Here is a 22,114-nt window from a genome sequence, read left to right as displayed (position 1 = left end):
GCTACATCCAAGTCCAATTTTGCTTCTCTGCAATGACACTTAAGATTTTAAAACGACTGCCAGCTATTGCCTACAGACACTGGGATATACCTCCCAAGGCTTCATATATAAGTTGTACAGTTGGCAGTGCATCCATATAAAATGGGAGGGATTGGAAAGCCCCTTTGGTATAGTCTCTTCAATGGGAAATAGCTACTGTGGTAGAGAGGAAGCAGCAAAAAAGGGGGTTGATAAATATTTTTCTTCCTCTCCAGTCTGATTCAGAAGAGACAAAAATGCCAGGGTCTGGTATGTCTGCAAGAGTTAATATTCTGGAAAATGGGAAAGGAAATGGAAATTTAAGTTTCAGGAAGTGCAAATGAGTTACAGATTAATCTTAGGTACATTACCTCATGGCATGAAATCTGGGCTTGCAATTCTTGAATGTTGCTTGTTGATATGGGCTTGTCCTGGATCTCGCGATGAGCTCTCTCTATTAGTTGCTGTAAATGTTTCATCTCTTGTTCATATTGCTCATACTGTACTACTGCTTCCTAGAGAGGAAATATGCCGGGGCCAGGGGAATACAGTGAAAGCGCACCAGAAAATAAAACACCTATTGTGTACATGTGTGTATCATTCTCTTTAGGACTATAAATGCTATAAAAAGCTAGATATTTGTAGCGCAAGTAAGACGCCATTAACATTTTTACTACTAAATACTTTTTTTAAAACTTACACACTTTAAATCTGACTTAAAAGGTAAAGGTAAAGGTACCCCTGCCCGTACGGGCCAGTCGTGTCCGACTCTGGGGTTGTGCGCTCATCTCACTCTAGAGGCCGGGAGCCAGCGCTGTCCGCAGACACTTCTGGGTCACGTGGCCAGCGTGACGAAGCTGCTCTGGTGAGCCAGCACCAGCGCAGCACACGGAAACAGCGTTACCTTCCCGCTATAAAGCGGTACCTATTTATCTACTTGCACTTGGGGGTGCTTTCGAACTGCTAGGTGGGCAGGAGCTGGGACCGAAAGACGGGAGCTCACCCCGCCGCGGGGATTTGAACCGCCGACCATGCGATCGGCAAGTCCTAGGCACTGAGGTTTTACCCACAGCGCCACCCGCATCCCTTTAAATCTGACTTACAAAGTAATTAATTTTGTTCCAAATGTTTGTTGCAGGGTTACAACATAATTACTGGGGGAAGGGATGCAGATCACTGATAAACCAGAGGTCTAAATTTCATTCCAGGTTGTTTATCTTGTGAAAAACGAGTGGTTCAGTATTTTTAGTTTGTAACTTCTGGGAGATAATGCATACTTTCTTTTGAGTAATACAGGCAACAACTTTCTTTTGAGTAATACGGGCAACAACCATTTTAGGCACGTCCAACTGACGTGCGAATGCCAATGTGTGGATCCTTTTGGATCGGGAAGAGGGCAGAATCATAGCTGTCAACTTTCAGATTTGAAAATAAGGGATCAGCAGCCTCACCTGTCTACGGGATATCTAACAATCTGGGATAGCAGTGGGAGCAGCGGGAAATGGCGCCAGAATAAGGGAATTTCCCGCAAAAAAAGGGAAGGTTGACAGCTATGGGCAGAATGGGGGTGTGATGGGGTGGGGCACACTTATGTGTGTTCAGCTGACATGTGTTAGAGGCCTGGAATGGAACCGCTGCACAAAATGGTGGCTGCCTGTATATATCTGTATGTAAATGTTCTTAAACTAGCAATTATTCTAGAAATTCAAAAGAGATATTTTTCTTTAAGTTGTTAAGAAAGCTCTTAAGAAAAAATGACATTTACTCCAAACTGTGATTTTGCCACCTCCTCTCACATTCAATTTATACTTGCCTGCATTATGTTGTACTGCTGAATAGCAGTGTGCTGTAGATGGCTAGCATCCTCCTGCAGCCTGAGGGCAGTGTGACATATTGGTAGCATGGTGACCACTTCTTCAGGAATCCGCAAAGCACTCTGGCAGATCTGCACTGCATGAACCTTTGGCTTCAGTGACTCCATTTCAGAAAGCAGATGCTAGAAATAACATGAGTGCAATTAAAAAAATACAACCTCTCATGCCCCCATTGACCTCAATAGCTTTTTACTAAAGTGAGCTCAACAAAAATCTCGAAATGTGTGTTAAATGATTTATCGGTAGGACATGTTGAAAAACATTCTCTACTACATTTTCACACTTTAGAAAATCAGTTATATATGAGGTAATGTGTATAACAACAACTAAAAGCATCAGCACAAAATTCCCAACTATAGCTGAAAATATTTCATATTACCTTTTGGATTTGACTGAGCTATGTAGGAAAAGAATCTGAGCAATTTATATTTAGATCAGTTCTTGGGGTTGATTGTTTTGTCATATTTTAAAATATAACAACCAAATATATTTAGCTATTCAGTGGGTGATTTCAGTTCAACTGGAGGACATACAACAGTATCATGAAACACTGTTTTCTCAAATGTCTGTGTTTTTATACCACTGTAACAAAATCAGTGCCATCAACAATGAAACAGGATTTGTCCTTAGGAAGACACTAACAGTGGATGCTAGAGAAGGATAAATTCATAGGCCAAATAATTTCTATGTTCTGAATAGACCATTTTTTGCAAGTACTATTGTTCAAATAATTTAACATTTCCTACACCTGCAAAAACAGAAGTAGAGTGCATAAAATGGGTTTCCATCCCACCTGAAAGCAGACCCCAAACAGAACTTAGTCACTTCAGTCGATGTGAATAAATTTCCATCTAAAGTAGTACTTTGCTGCTCTTCTTTCAGAAAAATTATCTTATAATCAGTCTAACCTGTCTGTGAGAAAGTTGTTCTTTCAGACTCAAACGGCTGATCTCTGAAGATGTCAGAGTTGCTTGGGCTTGTTCTAAAGCTGTTTGAAGAGTCTTTACCTCAGTTTCAAATTTCTTCATATCCTGGAGAAAAAAATTACAGAAAAACTAGGAAAAACACAAACCACATTAAACTTGCATTAAGAAACGTACGTCGGTGGTGTTATTTTAAGTGATCTCCAAGCCTCTGGAAAATGGAATACATATCATATGCATTCTCTGGCATATTATAGTTCCTCATCTTCTACAGGCGGTGACCATTTCACATTGGGTTCCATTCCTGGCCCCCGCACACTTCAGCAGAACATGCATAAGCGTTCTCTTTCCCCATTCCCAAAGGACCTGCATGTCAGCAATCGCACATCAATTGGACACACCTGAAACTGTTGTCGCCTGTACAACCTTCCATCCATTTCAATGTGGCTTGCATAGGAGAACTGTCCCGGGCATTGTGCCCTAGAAATGCAGTATATTTATTTATTTAGGCCCCTAAGTATATTTATGTGTTTAAGCAGGGTGTCTTACAAAAAGTTAAGATTAGAATAAAACATATACCGTATTGCCCTGAATATAAGCCTCACCTTTAAAAGTCAAGGCTTATTTACGGGTGTGGCCCGCCTCCTGGCTCTAATGCCCTGAACGGGGGGCAGCCAACGCTTGGTGTCCAGCTCCCCAAGCCGGCACTGGCGATCAATTCCAAGCTCACTATGCACCCGCCTCCTGATACTACAGCTTCCCAGCTCTCCTGATACTACAGCTTCCCAGCCTCCTGATACTACAGCTTCCCAGCTCTACCTCCCCAAGCCAGTGTTGGGAGATACTTGGAAGTGGCAGGCGGACTGCGCACCATTACCCCATGCTCCCTGGCTGCTTCCTGGGGGGGGGGGGGGAGCCACGCTACTTTGCCAGCAGCCTTCCCCCCAGCAGCTTGGGGGAAGCTTGGGAGACACAGCCGGGATGGGTGCCGTTGTCCCACACCCCCAACGGCCCTTGTGAGCAGCTGTTTCAGCAGCAATACTGTAAGATCATGAATATAAGCCACACTTTAACTTTTCACAATCGGAATTTGGAAAAAAGAAGAAGTGTGGCTTATATTTGGGCCAATGCGGTAAGATTACAACAAACATTACTAAGGAATAATCACAAGAAGATGTTTTATATTAGCCTTGTGCAGTCATAAAGCAGACCTGCAACTGTCAGCTAGATATGAAGGGCACTCCAAATACCTTGGCTGCATCCTGAACATTCTGCAATCGCTGTTTGATCGCTTGCTGCAACTCCTCAGTCTGCCGCCCAAGCTCTGACACTTGTTGAGACATCCCTTTGGTTGAATACACACTCGCCAGATAGTCTATCTTCTCAGTCATGGCTTCAAGATCTCCATGGATCTCTCCAGATTCTTCAAGCATGGCCTAGGTGGGAGTAGTGACAGAATTTGTTTCAATATTCAGATTATGATTTAAAAAATGATAGGCTAAAGTTTATGTTCAACCATATTGTGCCAGCACCCAGACTTCATAATGTTATCTCCCCCCATCATATGTTTGAATAGCGGCTTGCCTCAGACCTCAGAACCAAGGCATAAGGCATCACAAGGATTTACTAAGAATACAGGTATCTAAGAACTCCTCTCTGATTCCTGCCAGAATTCAGGAGGCACCCACTGGTGAAATGAAGATCAAGCAGGAGTCTAGAAACTGTCATTTATAGATCCGCTATAAAGATTTATTGGAAAATAAAACTCCTAGGTGGTTGTCACCAATGGAAGCTAAGGAGGTGAAAAAACTTAATATGGAATCTAAATGGCCAAAATACTGTGAAATTTTAGAGCAAGATGGTGAAAAAGTTAAACTACAGAGCTATGAGAAATTAAAGTCTAAAGTACGAGATTGGCTTCATTATCATCAAATAATGGAGGTGTTTAAACAAGACAGGAAAGTTGGCTTTCAGATGGAGAGGTCAAAATTAGAAAGAGAATTGTTAGAACCCAATACTAAGAATTTGTCAAGAATGTATAACCTGCTGCTGAAGTGGAATACACAAGATGAAATGGTTAAGTCAGCCATGATTAAGTGGACACTAGACATTGGTCATGACATTATGTTTGCTGACTGGGAACAGTTATGGACCACCGGTATAAAGTTTACGGCATGTAATGCCTTAAGAGAAAATATTATGAAAATGATTTATAGGTGGTACATGACCCCAGTCAAGCTTGCAAAAATCTATCACTTGCCCAATAATAAATGCTGGAAATGCAATGAAACTGAAGGCACCTTTTATCACCTTTGGTGGACTTGCCCGAGGATTAAGGCCTTTTGGGAAATGATCTATAATGAAATTAAGAAGGTTCTTAAGTGTACCTTTTATAAGAAACCAGAGGCATTTCTCCTGGGCATGGTCGGCCAATTGGTGTCAAGAAAAGATAGGACGTTTTTTATGTATGCTACCACAGCAGCAAGGATTCTCTTAGCAAAGTATTGGAAGACACAAGAACTACCCACGCTGGAAGAATGGCAGACGAAAGTGATTGACTATATGGGATTGGCGGAGATGACCGGCAGAATCCGAGACCAAGGAAAAGAGACGGTGGATGAAGATTGGAAGAAATTTAAAGTTTACCTTAAGAATTGTTGTAAAATTGATGAGTGCTAAAATGTCAAGGTTAAGAAAATATAGAATTACAGCTGTAAATTGATTAAGTAATAGAAGAAAGGGGGAAAAAAAAGAAAATGAGTAATCAGTCAATTGAAGCGAGGGGTTGCTGAAGAAATTTTGAAATAGGGATGCAGAAGGGGGAGGTATGGGGAAGTCGGGGAAGTAAGGTTTATGAAAAAGAGGTTGTGAAATTATACGTGTTTATATGTTTGTGTGTTTATGTATTGTTTATTGTATTGTTTTTTATTTATGTTGGAAGATTAATATATATATATATATATATATATATATATATATATATATATGCAGGTTTTGGTGTCCTCGGGTATCTTCCCGTGTAAAAGTTGGGGTGTCTAGGCGACGTTTCGACGAGGTCTCACTCGTCATCTTCAGGCTGGTGCTTTCGGCTTCTTGTTACTGGAACAGAGCAGGATCTCAGTGTTTGAGTTCCTATAAATACTGTTGAGGAGGTGTGGCCTCCTATGTTCTGGGCAGAGAGGAAGTTCCCAGGCTAGTGTGCCTTTTCTTCTTTTGTTCCTTAATTGCTTGAGGGATATCTTGAGTGATTTCTTGAGTGATATCCTGAGTACCACTTAGGTGGGTCATTAGGTGTGGATTAGTTGCTAAAGCCTTTGTGTCTTGACCTCTTGAACTTTGTGAAGAGTTTTTCTGAGAAGATGGGTGTACTACATTTAGTTGTGCTCTGGCTTGGCTTCGTGTATAGGGGCGAGCTGTGGTTTTGTGGCCTGTGCCAGCCAGATCTGTGTAGGGATTGCAGGGGGGTGCAGCATCCGGAGGTGCCACCATGGTTTGGCTACTGGATGGTGTCTGTAATTTATCTGTGGAGAGGGTCTGGGTTTGGGTCTGGTGTGGTTGATTGGTGATGGCGTTCTGTGTGCCTCTGGATCTGGTGTCAGTTTTTGTGGGGAGGGCTAATTTCCAGATGTCTGGCAAGCGGGATGTGTCGTCACGCTTGTTCATGTTGTGAGGGTGTTTCTCTATCTCGATGGCTTCCATGATTATTCTCTTGTGGTGATGTTCCATGTTAGAGAGCAATTTGGAATCTGCAAAATTAATTTCGTGTCCTGTTTCTTTCATGTGTTGGAAGAGAGAGGAAGTTTTTTCTTCTTTTTTGACGGCATTCTTGTGTTCTGCGATACGTGCATTTATTCGTCTGTTTGTTTGTCCAATGTACGTGGCTGGGCAGACTTTGCAGGGTATTTCATAGACCCCTTGGTTTTCCAACTGGATTTTATCCTTGGGGTTTCTGAGGATATTGGCTATTTTTTGGTTGGCGCAAAAGGCTGTTTTGATATTGTGTTTATGGAGGATTTTGCTAATTTTATCTGTAGTGCCCTTGATATAAGGAAGGAGGGCCATGCCATTGTTTTCTTCTGTGTCTTGGTTTTTGGGGGGTGTTTCTTTTTGGATTAGCTTCGTAACCCTGTTTTGCTGGTATCCATTGGCAATTAACACATTTGAGAGATTCTGTAACTCAGTTGTCAAGTGGTCTTTGTCAGCCAGGCGTTTGGTTCTGGAGATGAGAGTCTTGGCTACGGAGTTTATTTGTGCAGGGTGGTGGTGTGATTGTGCATGTAAGTAGCGGTTGGTGTGTGTTTTTTTCGGTAGATAGTGTGTCCTAGGGAGCCATCAGCCAAACTTTGGCTCAGATATGTTGACGACACCTTTGTAATTTGGCCACACGGGAAGGAAAAACTGGACAGCTTCCTCACACATCTCAACAGCCTACACCCCAAAATACAATTCACTATGGAAATAGAAGCCAACAACCAACTTCCCTTTCTTGACGTCCTAATCTACAAAAAACCTGATGGCTCCCTAGGACACACTATCTACCGGAAAAAAACACACACCAACCGCTACTTACATGCACAATCACACCACCACCCTGCACAAATAAACTCCGTAGCCAAGACTCTCATCTCCAGAACCAAACGCCTGGCTGACAAAGACCACTTGACAACTGAGTTACAGAATCTCTCAAATGTGTTAATTGCCAATGGATACCAGCAAAACAGGGTTACGAAGCTAATCCAAAAAGAAACACCCCCCAAAAACCAAGACACAGAAGAAAACAATGGCATGGCCCTCCTTCCTTATATCAAGGGCACTACAGATAAAATTAGCAAAATCCTCCATAAACACAATATCAAAACAGCCTTTTGCGCCAACCAAAAAATAGCCAATATCCTCAGAAACCCCAAGGATAAAATCCAGTTGGAAAACCAAGGGGTCTATGAAATACCCTGCAAAGTCTGCCCAGCCACGTACATTGGACAAACAAACAGACGAATAAATGCACGTATCGCAGAACACAAGAATGCCGTCAAAAAAGAAGAAAAAACTTCCTCTCTCTTCCAACACATGAAAGAAACAGGACACGAAATTAATTTTGCAGATTCCAAATTGCTCTCTAACATGGAACATCACCACAAGAGAATAATCATGGAAGCCATCGAGATAGAGAAACACCCTCACAACATGAACAAGCGTGACGACACATCCCGCTTGCCAGACATCTGGAAATTAGCCCTCCCCACAAAAACTGACACCAGATCCAGAGGCACACAGAACGCCATCACCAATCAACCACACCAGACCCAAACCCAGACCCTCTCCACAGATAAATTACAGACACCATCCAGTAGCCAAACCATGGTGGCACCTCCGGATGCTGCACCCCCCTGCAATCCCTACACAGATCTGGCTGGCACAGGCCACAAAACCACAGCTCGCCCCTATACACGAAGCCAAGCCAGAGCACAACTAAATGTAGTACACCCATCTTCTCAGAAAAACTCTTCACAAAGTTCAAGAGGTCAAGACACAAAGGCTTTAGCAACTAATCCACACCTAATGACCCACCTAAGTGGTACTCAGGATATCACTCAAGAAATCACTCAAGATATCCCTCAAGCAATTAAGGAACAAAAGAAGAAAAGGCACACTAGCCTGGGAACTTCCTCTCTGCCCAGAACATAGGAGGCCACACCTCCTCAACAGTATTTATAGGAACTCAAACACTGAGATCCTGCTCTGTTCCAGTAACAAGAAGCCGAAAGCACCAGCCTGAAGATGACGAGTGAGACCTCGTCGAAACGTCGCCTAGACACCCCAACTTTTACACGGGAAGATACCCGAGGACACCAAAACCTGCATTCCTGTACCCGTGAAAATCTACGAAAGCATATATATATATATATATATATATATATATATATATATAATAGAAACTGTCATTTATACAGCAGCTGTCAGGTGTGCGTGCAGGAGCCAGGCCCTGTGACCAACAGGACTCTGAAGGACTGAGGCAAGGCGCGGCCGCACAGGTAAGGCCGATTGGTAACTCACAGCACCTGGTGGCAAGAGCTGAGAAGGGATACAAGGTCAGCATTTTCCCTTTGGCTCTTTGCCACAGCAACACGTTCCCTGCCTTGCTGCGTTTGACTCCTTGCTTCTTGATCCTCGGACTCCTGACTTCATGACTCCTTGCTTCTTGATCCTTGGACCCTTGACTTCGTGACTCCTTGCTTCCTGACCCTCAGACCCTTGGCTTCTTGACTCCTGGCTCTCTGACCCTCGGACTCTTAGCTTTCTGACTCCTGGCTTCTGGACTCCCGTTCCTGCTCCCACCCCGCCATCTTGCCCCCGGTCCCGACGTCCCCAGCTGGGACTTCAATTGCCCGTGAACCGGACCTTTACAGCTGCCTCTCTGCATTTATGGTCTATCATCATCCACTCCCCTGAAAAGATACCAAAGGGAACTCTTCCTAGGCCTATTACTCCACCAGAATTGTCCAGGTAAGAGAACAACATAGAGTTCCCAGTGGATGAAGCAATCACCACCCCCCGCCCCAATAACCTATGAAAAACTATTGTACCGAGTCTTTATCTTAACAAAATGAAGTGGGCAGCTGAAAATTTCTGGTATTTCTAACACTATGTAGTAAATTATGAGAACCTACTAAGCAGCAGTTTCATTAAGCCATGTAGTTAATGGAAAACTTATTACATGATGACTATCTGCAGTACTTGAAGCACGAAGTATAAAGTAGTTGTCTTATTTCTATAGGGTTGCTAGACTGAGACAAGAAAATTTAGCACTCATTCCTCTAAAGGTAAAGGTAAAGGGACCCCTGACCATTAGGTCCAATTGCGGATGACTCTGGGGTTGCGGCGCTCATCTCGCTTTATTGGCCGAGGGAGCCGGCGTACAGCTTCCAGGTCATGTGGCCAGCATGACTAAGCGAACCAGAGCAGCACACTGAAATGCCGTTTACCTTCCCACCACAGCGGTATCTATTTATGTACTTGCACTTTGACGTACTTTCGAACTGCTAGGTTGGCAGGAGCAGGGACCAAGCAACGGGAGCTCACCCCGTTGCGGGGATTTGAACCGCCGACCTTCTGATCAGCAAGTCCTAGGCTCTGTGGTTTAACCCACAGCGCCACCTGCGTCCCTCTCATTCCTCTAGTGATGAGCTATTCATCAACACCAATACTTTATGGAGCCAGGAGTAGACTGTATTAGTCTGGACAGGGCCTTGTGTGCCTCACACAATTCTATTATACACATCCTCTGTTGCAATATTGAAGGTACAAAAACTCTATCTCAGCATGTGATTAGAGACATCCAAATACACTCTGTACAAAAACAACAACAACCCCAATTAGTATACAAACCTCTGTGTCAATCTGTCAAAACCAAATAAGGAAAGAACTGCTTACTGGCAACAAAATGTGAGGCAGGGTACTTGCTTATGCCAACGGCATTACTTAGCACAATAAAAACATTTTCATTTGAGCATCAGTGGGGCAGGAATGCATGTTGTTTGATCGGCTACTTCAATTTATTTTTATATATAATATTTATGTAGACCTGGCTTCCAGCATTATATATCGTGTATATATTCTGATATTATATATCAGAAAATAGCACAGACTTCATAATTTCATTTGATAACACAATGGCATTATAGTTCAGAGGTAGAAACTATCTTTGGTGCAACAATTTGTGCCTTCATATATTATCTGAAAAAGGTTTTTTCTATAATCACCTGATGAGTCAAAAATTGATCACGAAGCTGAGTGGCAGAATTCCATGTAATGCTCCCATGTGTTAGGATTTTAGCTTTTTCAATCCATTTCAATATGAATTCTAGCATCTCATTATATTCTTCTAAGTGAGAAATGGCCTGAAAAGACAAGTAAAATCTACCTCAATAAATCCAAAGTACAGTCTTGCGTGCAAAAATACTTTTGGTTTCTGAAATGTTGTCACTTTATTTACCTAGCAATTTTCATTACTTCCATTCTTCTAGTTTCTTAACATTTACACTTCTCGATTACTGTTCTAATGTACTGATTGCATTAAAATTGGTACATTTGCCATATGCTTATTATGACTACTTCTTACGCAGATGAAGCTATTTTGAAAATTCGACATGGAAGAATTAGAATGTATTGATGTCAAGGTGTGGGAGTATCACTGCATACATGCTAAGATAAATTTGGCTCTATCACAAATGACTGCACCGCTTGCTTCCCTGATCTACAACACCTCTTCCTTTATTGACTGAACTATGTTTTGTGAGTACTCGCACAGACTACAAGCAAAGGACCAATCCCTTTTAAGAATGAATTAAGTATGTAACCAGAGGTACCACTGTATTAAGAGTCCTTCATCCTGCTATTATCTGTTTCAAAAATACTTGAACATCTCAACAATATTTGAAATTGCATTACGTTAACGTAATACTATACCTGACTCAGCTTTGATGCCCTGTACTCAGCCTGTCTAATAGTTTGCTGGTGGAGAGCAGTCAGTTGGCTTATCTTGCCAGCCAGGTGCTTAGCCAGCTGAGGATTCTGCTCTGCAAAGTCCTGGACAGCTGCATCGAGTTCCATCAGCTTTATGTTGCAACTGTCCAATTCTTCACCCAGTAGCTGGAGGGAGAAGAAACTGCATTACTTGCCAAAAAAATGGAAAAGACTGAATGAAAAAGAGAAAAGTGGGCAGATTGTTTCCTTTCAAAGTCTTGTGAGTACTGTTACACCATTTTCAGCATTTTTATGTATGGAATGAGAAGGATGTGCAGATTTCTCTCCCATAGCTTCCAGCTCAGTTTCTTTGGAGTGGCTGGTAATTTTCCTCCCACGCATGCAAAAGGAGTTATTATTGTTATACTAAGCACTAAGGTAAGAGTATGGACATGAACACACTCAGAGAGAGAGAGAGAAAGAGAGAGAGAGAAAATCATTGGCCATACCATGGAGTCGTACATCTAAAAGTGAGAAGTTCCCAATACTATATATACGGTAGTCAGCCCAACAATTTGTAGGATTAGATGTATATAGTATGCACAATGCGACACAAATGGGGGATTTAGATATCTATACATTTTCTCTATTGATTTAAAAGTAAGAAACATTGATAGCTCTCTTTTTAAAGAATGACATAAAGACAATCATATTGATCACATTTGCACAGAGTGATATGCCAGAATTTTGGCTTATCGTGGTTTAGCATGAACAAGTAGCATGCTACTGCAGTTACTCTCATTTTGTTCCTCCTTTGGTGGGAGTAATGTTTGGCTGCAATATCCAAACCATGGATCAAGTTTGTTGCTCCTTAACCAGACATATTGCTAGCCAACCTTAAGCCATGAGTACAGTGGTACCTCAGTTTAAGAACAGTCTGGTTTAAGAATGGTTTGGTTTACAAACTCAGCAAAACCGGAAGTAATGTCCTGGTTTGCAAATTTTACCTCCATCTAAGAACAGAAGCTGAACGGTGGAAGGGCACCGGCGGTGGGAGGCATAATAATAATAATAATAATAATAATAATAATAATAATAATAATTTATTATTTGTACCCCGCCCATCTGGCTGGGTTTCCCCAGCCACTCTGAGCGGCTTCCATAGAAACCAAAAATACACTAAATTTAGGGAAAGCGCACCTCATTTTAAGTATGGTTTTGGTTTAAGAACGAACTTCTGGAACGGATTAAGTTCGTAAACCGAGGTACCACTGTATTTGGTTTACTCATTGTTATTTGTTAGAGAGTAATGAGCTTTAGATATAATGGGGGAATCAAGCTTCCTGGTTTATCCCACTCATGCCTGGGGAGAAGCAAAGTGGAATCAACTAGGCAGTGTGCATCAGCATGCAGCTCATTTGCATTAGAACATGATAAGCCAGAAAGTTTGGCTTATCCTTATGAGTGAAGATGGCAAATTCTCAAGCCATCTTTTGCTTTCACACTTGCAAAAATGACTAGCATCAACTAATGATTTCTATGTGTGAATAAATGATCACAGATCATCAGAGAGCAGAGACATCAATCGTTTGCAGGATCCTCAAAGAAAAGCTTTTCATTAAACTTTCAGCTGCTCCATCAGCTCACAAGAAATAAATTGATACACACACATACACGAACCAGCCATTAGTCAAATGCAGTCTTAAAAGCTTTCACGTATGAGACCAAAGGGTGATATCTTCCCACTTTCATTATAATCCTTCTCTCTCCATGCTCCAGGTTTCATAACACAGTACAGGGGAAGTCCAAATTGTGTCCTCTACATGTTGTTGGATTCCAGCTCCCATCAGCCTCAGCCAGCATGGCCAATGGGACTTTCAGTTCAACATCGTGAGGGCACTAAGTTGGCTATCCTTGATATAGATTTTTTTTGTGGTAAATATTTGATTCTACAAGATTATTAAATAGGGAGTGATTCTGTACAAAGTAGAATCTTATTTACCCTTTGATCCATTTTAGCTTGTGTTATGTTATTTGTCTTCTCCTTCAGTTTAAATAGAATTGAATCGAGCTCTTTTGCAATCCCTTGAATTTTTTGATCAAATTCTTGATTCAATGCTTTGCTCTGCTGAGCTTCTTTTTCTTTGGCTTGAATCTGCCAAAAAACCAAAGTTAAAAAAGAGCAACTAAACATGCTGGTTTACTATACATCAATTAGAGAGAATCAGTGTGACCACAAAATTGTATGTTTATGTATGTAGTTTTGCATTTCCTTAGACAAATGCAAGAAAGTTGTGGCAACTTAACAGAGTCTAACAGTTAATTTTTTACACGAACCTTTGCAGCCAAGTATCTCTCCAAAGCGTGTTCTCCTTCATGGAGAGCACGTGTTGCGGTGGGGGCCGCCAGGACACTCCAAAGTTGGGGGCAGGCTAATTGATCGTTGGCCACTGATGCGATTGGGGCTTCCCTTGTTGTTGGGAAGAAGTTAATGTTGCCATTTGTTGATTGACAGCCAGAAATGCTAAAACTCCTTGCACGAGGTTAGGGCTTCCTCTTTTCGCCCGTGCATCGGATTGCCTGTCCCCCCCTCCCTAGAATTAAGGGTTGTTCGCTTTGACCTTGCTATGCCTGTCATGGGGTCGTCTGCTCTTGGGGCAGGGGCCCGGTAGGAATTTTGTCCATCTGGCTGATTGGCTGGGGCCATTAGGTTTTTGCCTACTGCGTAGCAAATCGTCACAACTTGTAAGGTTGCGGTTAGGCATTGGTTTATGGTTTGGTTGGTTGAGGGGCAGTGGTTGAGTGCCTGCCCTTGGTAGGCTGAGTGCCTGCCCCTCTAATGCTACTGCTGCAAGGGATTCCGTTAAAGGAATTGGGGGCTAACTATTGCTTGTCCACTCTGTCAAGGGGGCTCGGGCCATAGCAATGAGCTCCTGGTTGCATTTGGGGTGAGGGCAGGTTCCCTGCTCCGTCGCTAGCCCCAAGTGTATTCCCCTATTCTGACTTTCGCATCGTGCGGAATGTCAGTCTGCCCCCCATGGTGGGGGCAGATAGTCGCAACCAATGCCTAAGCAACCACTCACAAATTTGTATTTTAATAAAGTTGTGGCCAAAATTATGCCAAAAATCTTAAACAAAAAATTCTGTGTGATGTGTGAGTTATTGGGGTGGCCCTGGGGACCTCGACACGCAATAGAATACTGGGACAAGAGCATGCTTCTGTCTTGCTGTATGTAAGTGAGGAGTTTGACATAGGGCTCTACTGAGACTTCTTCACTCCTTCTGTCTCCCCAGCTGGCCTCTTGGCCAAATGTGTGTGTGCATTAAGTAAATTGCATTCAGATCCCTTGAAAAGAAGGCAGAGTTAGATGTATATATGGAAAGCCCAGATAGGCTCCTGCTGCAAGAAATGGTTGCTGTACAGTAGTGCCAAGGACCAAGCAAGGTGGGATAGGGAAAAATGCTTTAATGATCTCTACCAAGACCCATTTCTATATCCATAGCCGTATGGGGGGAGGAATTACACCCATTTTGTGGGGTTGGGATTGTACATGAGTGCATGTGTGGTTTTACTTCTCATTCTGCTATTACATGACTCCATTTACAGAATCGATAGTATTCACTTCAAGTATTTTACCTGTTCATGTATATTTACAAGTGCCAATCCGACTTCTGCTAACTGAAGAGAAAGCTCTGAAGGTAAAATGGTATAAAGTCCCAAATATTTGTTCTGCTGTTGTTCAGCCATTTTCTCAACAGCCTGGCGGTGAATAGTTGCTTCATTGAGGAGAGACTAACAGGAAAGAGAAAATATTGCCAAAAGAGTGGAGAAAAATGATAGGTTTTAGAGCTTCACATTTCATACGGTTACAAAAAAATGAGTGTTCTCTGAAATTTGTCTCCAATATGTCAAATCTCACCCACCTCGGTGTGTCTATTTTGACAAGAGAGATAATCTAAGATAATGGTGAACCCTTTTGTATGCCCACAGCAAGAAACCTTGACCTGGATACTTCTGCATCACTGGAGTCCTGTTACTTCCCGAACAATGATAATGAGGGAGACCAGCTCAGTGAGCAGTGTCTTAATCTTCCTCACATGATATTTCTTGGGAAGTAGGATAGTAAGAACCCCAAACGACTGTACTTCTTTTAGCCTGTTGCCAATATTGCTTCCTCTCTAGTATCCTCTGAGTGATGGTTCTTTGGGAACGTCATCAACCTCAGGCGTCCTGCTTTTGCACACATCAGTCATAGAGGCATTTGGCAACCATCCAGCCACAGCACACACATCAGAAACACAGCTTTAACTGAGTCTTTGAATAGGATTCACCTAATGTGTCCCATCAGCAGAAGCCCTGCACACTTGCAATGGGGATTTTCCCCTGCAACACTGGCTTAGTGGATGGGTGAGAGAATCTCCAGAACAGTGCTTTTGCGGCAAAGAGAGGGGCATATTTTCCACCTGGAAGGCTGAAATGCTTACACTGACTGAACGACCAACTTAGCACAATGCTGAATTCCTCCTTAACCTTGTCCAAAGCAGAGCCTCACTGCAGGAGTATTTCATTCCAGGTCACCCTGCTCTCTGAACCAGCTGGCTGCCCTTTGTCTTGGTTACAGTTTGTACTGTGCCTTGTCAACAAATCTTGATGCTGTACTATTCTTGTGTTCTTTTCCACTAACACATGGTCTGCAAAACTTTGCAATCCATCCACTGCCTTATCTCTTATTTCTGGCAGTGACTTCCATGTTGGACTCAGTCACAATTATGAAACCAGAAATATGGGGGAGAAATGCAAAGAACTCGTTCTGATTTAATCATAAAGCTGGTTTTGAGTTGTTACTCAAATGCTATAAGCATATAAGTAACATTTGTTTTGCACTGTAAATGGAGATAATTTAAAAGGTACAGTAGCCTGCTCTGCCCCATTTTTTTTGAGACACTTGAGAAATATTGTATTACATAATCCATTGTATGTATGATTAGAACACTGTAATAGGTAAATTTTGGGATTCCCTTTATTGGAAGTTTAAAAAATTTTTTTGAAAGGAATCTGTGAGAAATACTTTAGCTATAGGATTTCACTAAATCAGTGGTGTTCATGCTTCATATCCTAAAGGAATCCTTTTAAAACTGAATTTTCGCATGTCTGTCTGCTGTGGAACCTCAGTTTGCTGCAAAGAATGGTGTGGTACATTCTAAAATTTGCACAGGGCACCACAACCACTCTCTACAGAAACACCCAAATCTACAGAAACACACTGGCACTGTATAAAAGTCTGACATACCTGCAATTCCTCAAGCTGAGGATCTATCTCAATTGTAGGATTTAATAAATATTCTCTGGCTTCCTGAATCCAAGACTTCACTTTATTAATCTCTTTTTCAACTTCTTCACGCTCTTTAAGTTCTTGTTTAACCACTTTCCCACTTCTTTTCACCTTTTGTTGCATGCTTAAAAATACAAACAACATTTTAAAGATTTGAGTAGCACACTTCTCCATACATTTGTCAAAAACTTGGAGTACATTAGTGGACACATTCTATTATTTATTAAATTTGTCATTTATATTTTAAATGGAATATAAATGTTATTATTATGGCTGTTAGTAAAGGTAAAGGGACCCCTGACCATTAGGTCCAGTCGTGACTGACTCTGGGATGCGGCGCTCATCTCGCTTTACTGGCCGAGGGAGCCGGCGTACAGCTTTCGGGTCATGTGGCCGGCAGGACTAAGCTGCTTCTGGTGAACCAGAGCAGCGCATGGAAATGCCGTTTACCTTCCTGCCACAGCGGTACCTATTTATATACTTGCACTTTGACGTGCTTTCAAACTGCTAGGTTGGCAGGAGCAGGGACCGAGCAACGGGAGCTCACCCGGTCACGGGGATTTGAACCGCCGACCTTCTGATCACCAAGTCCTAGGCTCTGTGGTTTAACCCACAGCGCCACCCACGTCCCTAGATTATGGCTGTTATAATTAATTAAATCAGCAAGTTTAAGTTACCTATCCTATGCTGATGGAAACCAATATTGTGTACTTGTACAGTTTAAACTGTTATATTCAACAGTGAGAAATTCACAGAATATATACAATTATGGATCATAGCCAATATTTACAGTTTAAAATAGCTTTTTCTTACTTCTGGCATCTGTCTTGCATTGCTTTGATTTCTTGCATGATAGGCATTTGCTCTTGGGAACCAGAGGCTATTTCTGTGTCCCGGAGCATGCTAAAAGCCTGTTGCTTCAGCAGACCCAGAGATGACAATTGTTGTTCAAGTTCCAGAATGAAATTGCTGTGATAATCCAGAAGATCCACAAGTTCATTCTTTGAGGCCTTTTCTACTGAACTTTCTGGTAAGCGATCTTGCAACTGATCAAGAGCTTCTGTTGCCTTTTTCATCTAAAGATGAGATTTTAAAAAACCGCACACAATAAAAAACATTTCCTTAAACTCGTCAGTCACAATAATTTACAACCATTTTAAAGGCTCTGAATTGCTTCCCCATATATTTTACAGTTGTTTATAGTTAAGCTTTCACATAATAGTAATATTTTTTAAAATAGTTTGCTACTCACAATTGTACTTCTGTAATTAGGTTATAGTATGTTTGATTATGTTAATAACATGCTTACTAAACATGTTACAAGACAGTGGTGTTTTGTAAGCACCACTGGCCACAAACTTAAGATCTAAGTAGCACTGCTATCTCAATGCTTCCTAGCTTGTTCTGCAGCTGATAATACTCCCTCCCACCTGTTCCCAGTTCCTCAGGAGCTGCAGCTGTGGCCCTGTGTGGCTGTGGGAGAAAGGGCAGGAGGCTTCAGGGAGCTTCTGTCCAGGGAGAAGTACTTCACAGAGTGTCAAGTGTGGAGTCTCAGGTGCTGCAGCATGGGCATAGCCAAGGGGGGGGGGGCAGGGGGCAGCCCCCCATCAAATAAAACAATAGAAATACTTAACTAACTGACCAATCCCGTCGGTCCTGCCCCCCTAACAAAAATCCTGGCTATGCCCATGTGGTGCAGGGAGCCAGTCAGTTTAATTGCTGGGCTCCCAAGGGGAAGAGCTTCTGGGGTGGACCAGAGAGAAGACCACAGGAGTCTAGTCCACTCCAGGAGCATAAAAGGAGGACCCGCCGGGCCTTCTCCATCCCTTTCACTGATCTTCCCATGCATTTGTGCTCTGTTTCAGATTGCTGGTTCTTTCCTAAGGCAGAAGAGGCATTGGGCTGGATTCTTAGAAGGCGAAGGGGAGGGGTACCCTGATCCAGTACACATGAGATCCCTTAAAGGGTACTGGAGGGCAGATTTCTGTCTTGACAGCACCCCTCACCGGTGACCAAAGGAAGTTTGCCATAATTGGCTCATGCTGTGATGAGCCTCAGCAATTGTCAACCCCTGCTGTTGAAAAATAGCTCATCAATCTGTAGGTAGGCTGGTTGAACACGTGGGTACCCGCCCAATGCCTACACCAAACCTGTTATGTAATCAATAAGTTGTGATCTATTTATCCAATTTAGACTGTGTTCATCATATTTTATTGCTTGTTCCCGCACCACACACAGCTACCCTGTGCGTGGGTCCGCAAAGGTTGATTAGCTTGCTTCATCACATCACTGTTAGATATGCAGTTAATCCAATGAGAAATTATTTGTTTTCAGTGAAAGCCATCTTTAGTGGTATTTATTTCCATGTATATGCAAAATATTCTTTTCCTATAACTCTTCATTTGAATATTTGAATATTGACATTACAAATGCAAAATATACTTGCACCGAATGGCTAATAGTGAATAGTTAGAGATACCAAATAGCCTTGATCCTTATACCTTGTTGTTAAATACATTCCATTTCTGCATTGATTCTTCCAAAATCCTCTCCTGGTCTTGGGCAACACTTCGGAGCCTTGTCCACCGCTGCCAAACGGTTGTCATGGACCTACTTATGGTTGCCTTGCTGGCATCGTTGCCTATTTTCTCTAGGCGGCATGCCTTCTCCTCCAATGATGTGACCTTCCCATGAAAAGAGTTCACTACAGACACCAGTGACTAAGGAAGCAAAGAGAATGATTTTTCGCATCTTAAGAAAATAATTAATTTTTTTTAGCATATCTTATGCTTCATTAAGTGTGTAGCATAGCTAAAACAGATTGTGTTAAATTAAGGCCTGTGGTTTCAGTGGAGAAAATATGACCTGACATAATTCAGAAGCTTTACCTTATGTGATATTAATTTTTCTTCTGCTTCAAGACTGGAAGTTGCTTTAGCTACAGAAAATTCAGATAATTTCTTCTCAGATTCATTCATCAGGTCAATAACTTGCTGCCTTGCCACTTGATACTCCTGCCACTCAGAAGCACAACTTGAAAAGAAATCAAACAATGGAACTTATTTCTGAGTAGGCAATGGCATGTATAGTTATTTGAAATCAATGGCAATTAAAACCCGCAGTGCTTAACTTTGGCTGGATTGCACTGTAAATGTTTTATAAAATAACAATAGTAAGGCAATGGCAAAATACTGATAGTAAATATGAATGATGTGAGGCAAGGTCTTTTAATTGCATTTAATTCATTCAAATTATGATGGACCAAAAACAAACAAGCCTACTACTCTTTTTTGAGAAACAGCCCCTTGAAATTTATTTATTTAAAAATACTATAAACCGTGTAGTATATAACAACTCTAAAGCAACATACACACAGACACAAATGGGGCTCGGATCCATAGAAAAGTGGTTCAACCCTAGGAGTCAGCAACAGAACTAGCAACGAAGGTAGATGCTTGCCCAGCTCATTGATATCTTTATGGGAACTGCTCCAGAAGCCAGGAGAAGATGGGTATGTCTCTGAACCTGCTATGACTGGTTCAAAATGTTGACTGCAGGGCTAATCTGAAAGTGGGGAGGGTACACCACCACCAAGCACCCTAGCAGGAAAAAAATCTACCTTTTTACAAGCCAACAACAGAAGTCATGGATTTATCCTCCCATTTCCCAACAGCTGCCTTTCTGAAAAGAGGACAGCAACTATCTTGTCATTTTGTGCGACAACCATCTGCTAGACATATTATCTGACATTTCAAAAACTGAAAATGTACCTTTGCAGTTGTACTTTCTGGGCTTGTGCTTCTTGTTCTGATTCCACACCTTTCTCTTCTAAAGCCTTCACATTCTGCTCCAGCTCCTCTTTTCCTGTGACTTGAATAAAGGGCTCCATGTCGGCCACAAGGGTCCGCAGTTCTCCCAAATGCACACGGAATTGCTTTTCAGTGCTAAAAAAATCTATATGGTTCTTTAGATTTTCCTCCGAGTTCTCCATATCAAGGCCATTGCGTGCCAACTGTAACAATTCCTGGGCGTCTTCAAGCCAGTCACTAGCAGTCTGGGAAACCTGGTAGTATCTTTGGCACAGGCTATATAATTTATTCAATTTATCCTGAAAACAAACAAATTAAAATGACATGTATGGTCGTTCAGAAAAAACACCGCTTATATAACATACATAATTAGGGAGGCTGTGATAACCAGCAGGTTTGATTTAACACAGTTCTGCTAAAATGAACAGCGATGTTGAATCCACCTTCCGTCCAATCTATCTGGAAACCGTACTGGAGTTTAAGAGCAGGGATGACTAATGCAAAATACATGCATTGTTGAATACAACAGATAACACCTGCATTTGGAAGTGCATTCAAGTGTACATATATATATATATATAATCTGTACTCCTAAAAGTGTTACTAGAGACACTGAAGGGTTTCTATTAAGTGCTAAGATCATGGAGTGGGAAACTCAATCAAAATAAAGGGACAGGTTTCCCACATTCCTGCACAAAATATCTGCATTAGAATTGTCTCACTATTGCTCATTATTTTATGAGAGACAGATTTCCCCTCTTCCACAAACTCTATTAAAGGGAGCTTCTCTTAGTAAAAGCCACTGATGATGCCCAAGAAGCAAAGTTATGATCCTACAGCATATTTACCATGGAGCAAGTCCTACATGCCTCATGTTTATGGCCAGACTATTAGTAGAGTGCATTATGTTCATGTCCACAGCATGAGGCAGATCAGACTAAAAGGAGAGAGTAAGTCTCTATGCAGGGATGGATTAATCCATTGCTAGATTTTTAACATTAATGGTCACAAATTGCTCAGCTGAGCGTTCATTTTCTTAGGTGAAGTATATTAAAAATCCCAACAGAACAACTGTGCAACAGGGCAGGCTGGATGCCTTATCTCTTAAGTATAGAAGCCGATGTGCTATATAAAATTAGTTTTGATCTGATCAAAGACTGCAATTTTAAAAGTAAGAGAATTTTTTTCAAATGTAAATAAAGTGGAAGTATACAAAAATAAACATTACTTCCCATCTCACTGTTGGTTTTGTTTCATTTTGAAAAATACAAATTTCATTTTATGGTTTATTATTGTTTCTATTTTAAATTAGATAGATACTTGGGCACCAAAATCTTTTAAGTGATTAGGACCTTGCCTCTATGGTCTCAGGAGCTGTGGACTAAAAAACCTTTGGTGTATAATAACAACTTTTGGGTTTTTTTAAGTGGCATTTACATTGCATTTGCTGTTTATGGTTCTGTTGGCCAGGTTCTCTGGTAATCCTAAACCAGGAGAGTAAGCACCTGGAACAAAAACACAGCCGCTTCGCTCCTCCTCTGATTCTATTGATCTAGCTAGATCTAAGCCATGGTTTGTCTTGCTCCAGAAAAACCATGAGATATACCCAAAGTTTGATGTTTTGAGTAGAAGCACCATGAGTCCGCATTCAGATATGATGCAAAGCCAAGCCATGTCTTATATGGTGATAGCAC

The 22,114-nt window shown here is 41.8% G+C and overlaps 1 protein-coding gene across 11 annotated transcripts in view; it reads right to left on the bottom strand.

The window, feature by feature from the left end:
* Window positions 1-22,114, bottom strand: part of SYNE1 (spectrin repeat containing nuclear envelope protein 1) — a 270,851-nt gene that overhangs the window by 100,487 nt on the left and 148,250 nt on the right. For all 11 annotated transcript variants that reach the window (XM_077925894.1, XM_077925896.1, XM_077925887.1 and 8 more), the window contains 13 exons: window positions 20,382-20,719; window positions 19,500-19,644; window positions 19,113-19,331; window positions 17,425-17,687; window positions 16,570-16,735; window positions 14,916-15,071; window positions 13,281-13,433; window positions 11,282-11,464; window positions 10,576-10,713; window positions 4,066-4,251; window positions 2,801-2,923; window positions 1,828-2,014; window positions 390-529 (listed from right to left, as the gene is read on the bottom strand). In XM_077925894.1, the coding sequence (XP_077782020.1) occupies window positions 390-529; window positions 1,828-2,014; window positions 2,801-2,923; window positions 4,066-4,251; window positions 10,576-10,713; window positions 11,282-11,464; window positions 13,281-13,433; window positions 14,916-15,071; window positions 16,570-16,735; window positions 17,425-17,687; window positions 19,113-19,331; window positions 19,500-19,644; window positions 20,382-20,719 (2,397 nt within the window). The remainder of the gene's footprint in view (window positions 1-389; window positions 530-1,827; window positions 2,015-2,800; window positions 2,924-4,065; window positions 4,252-10,575; window positions 10,714-11,281; window positions 11,465-13,280; window positions 13,434-14,915; window positions 15,072-16,569; window positions 16,736-17,424; window positions 17,688-19,112; window positions 19,332-19,499; window positions 19,645-20,381; window positions 20,720-22,114) is intronic.

Source organism: Podarcis muralis, chromosome 3, assembly GCF_964188315.1.
Source record: "Podarcis muralis chromosome 3, rPodMur119.hap1.1, whole genome shotgun sequence".
Classification (NCBI taxonomy): Eukaryota; Metazoa; Chordata; class Lepidosauria; order Squamata; family Lacertidae; genus Podarcis; species Podarcis muralis.
The sequence above is the reverse complement of the archived record's forward strand: the minus strand, read 5'-3'. Positions and strand labels throughout refer to the sequence as shown.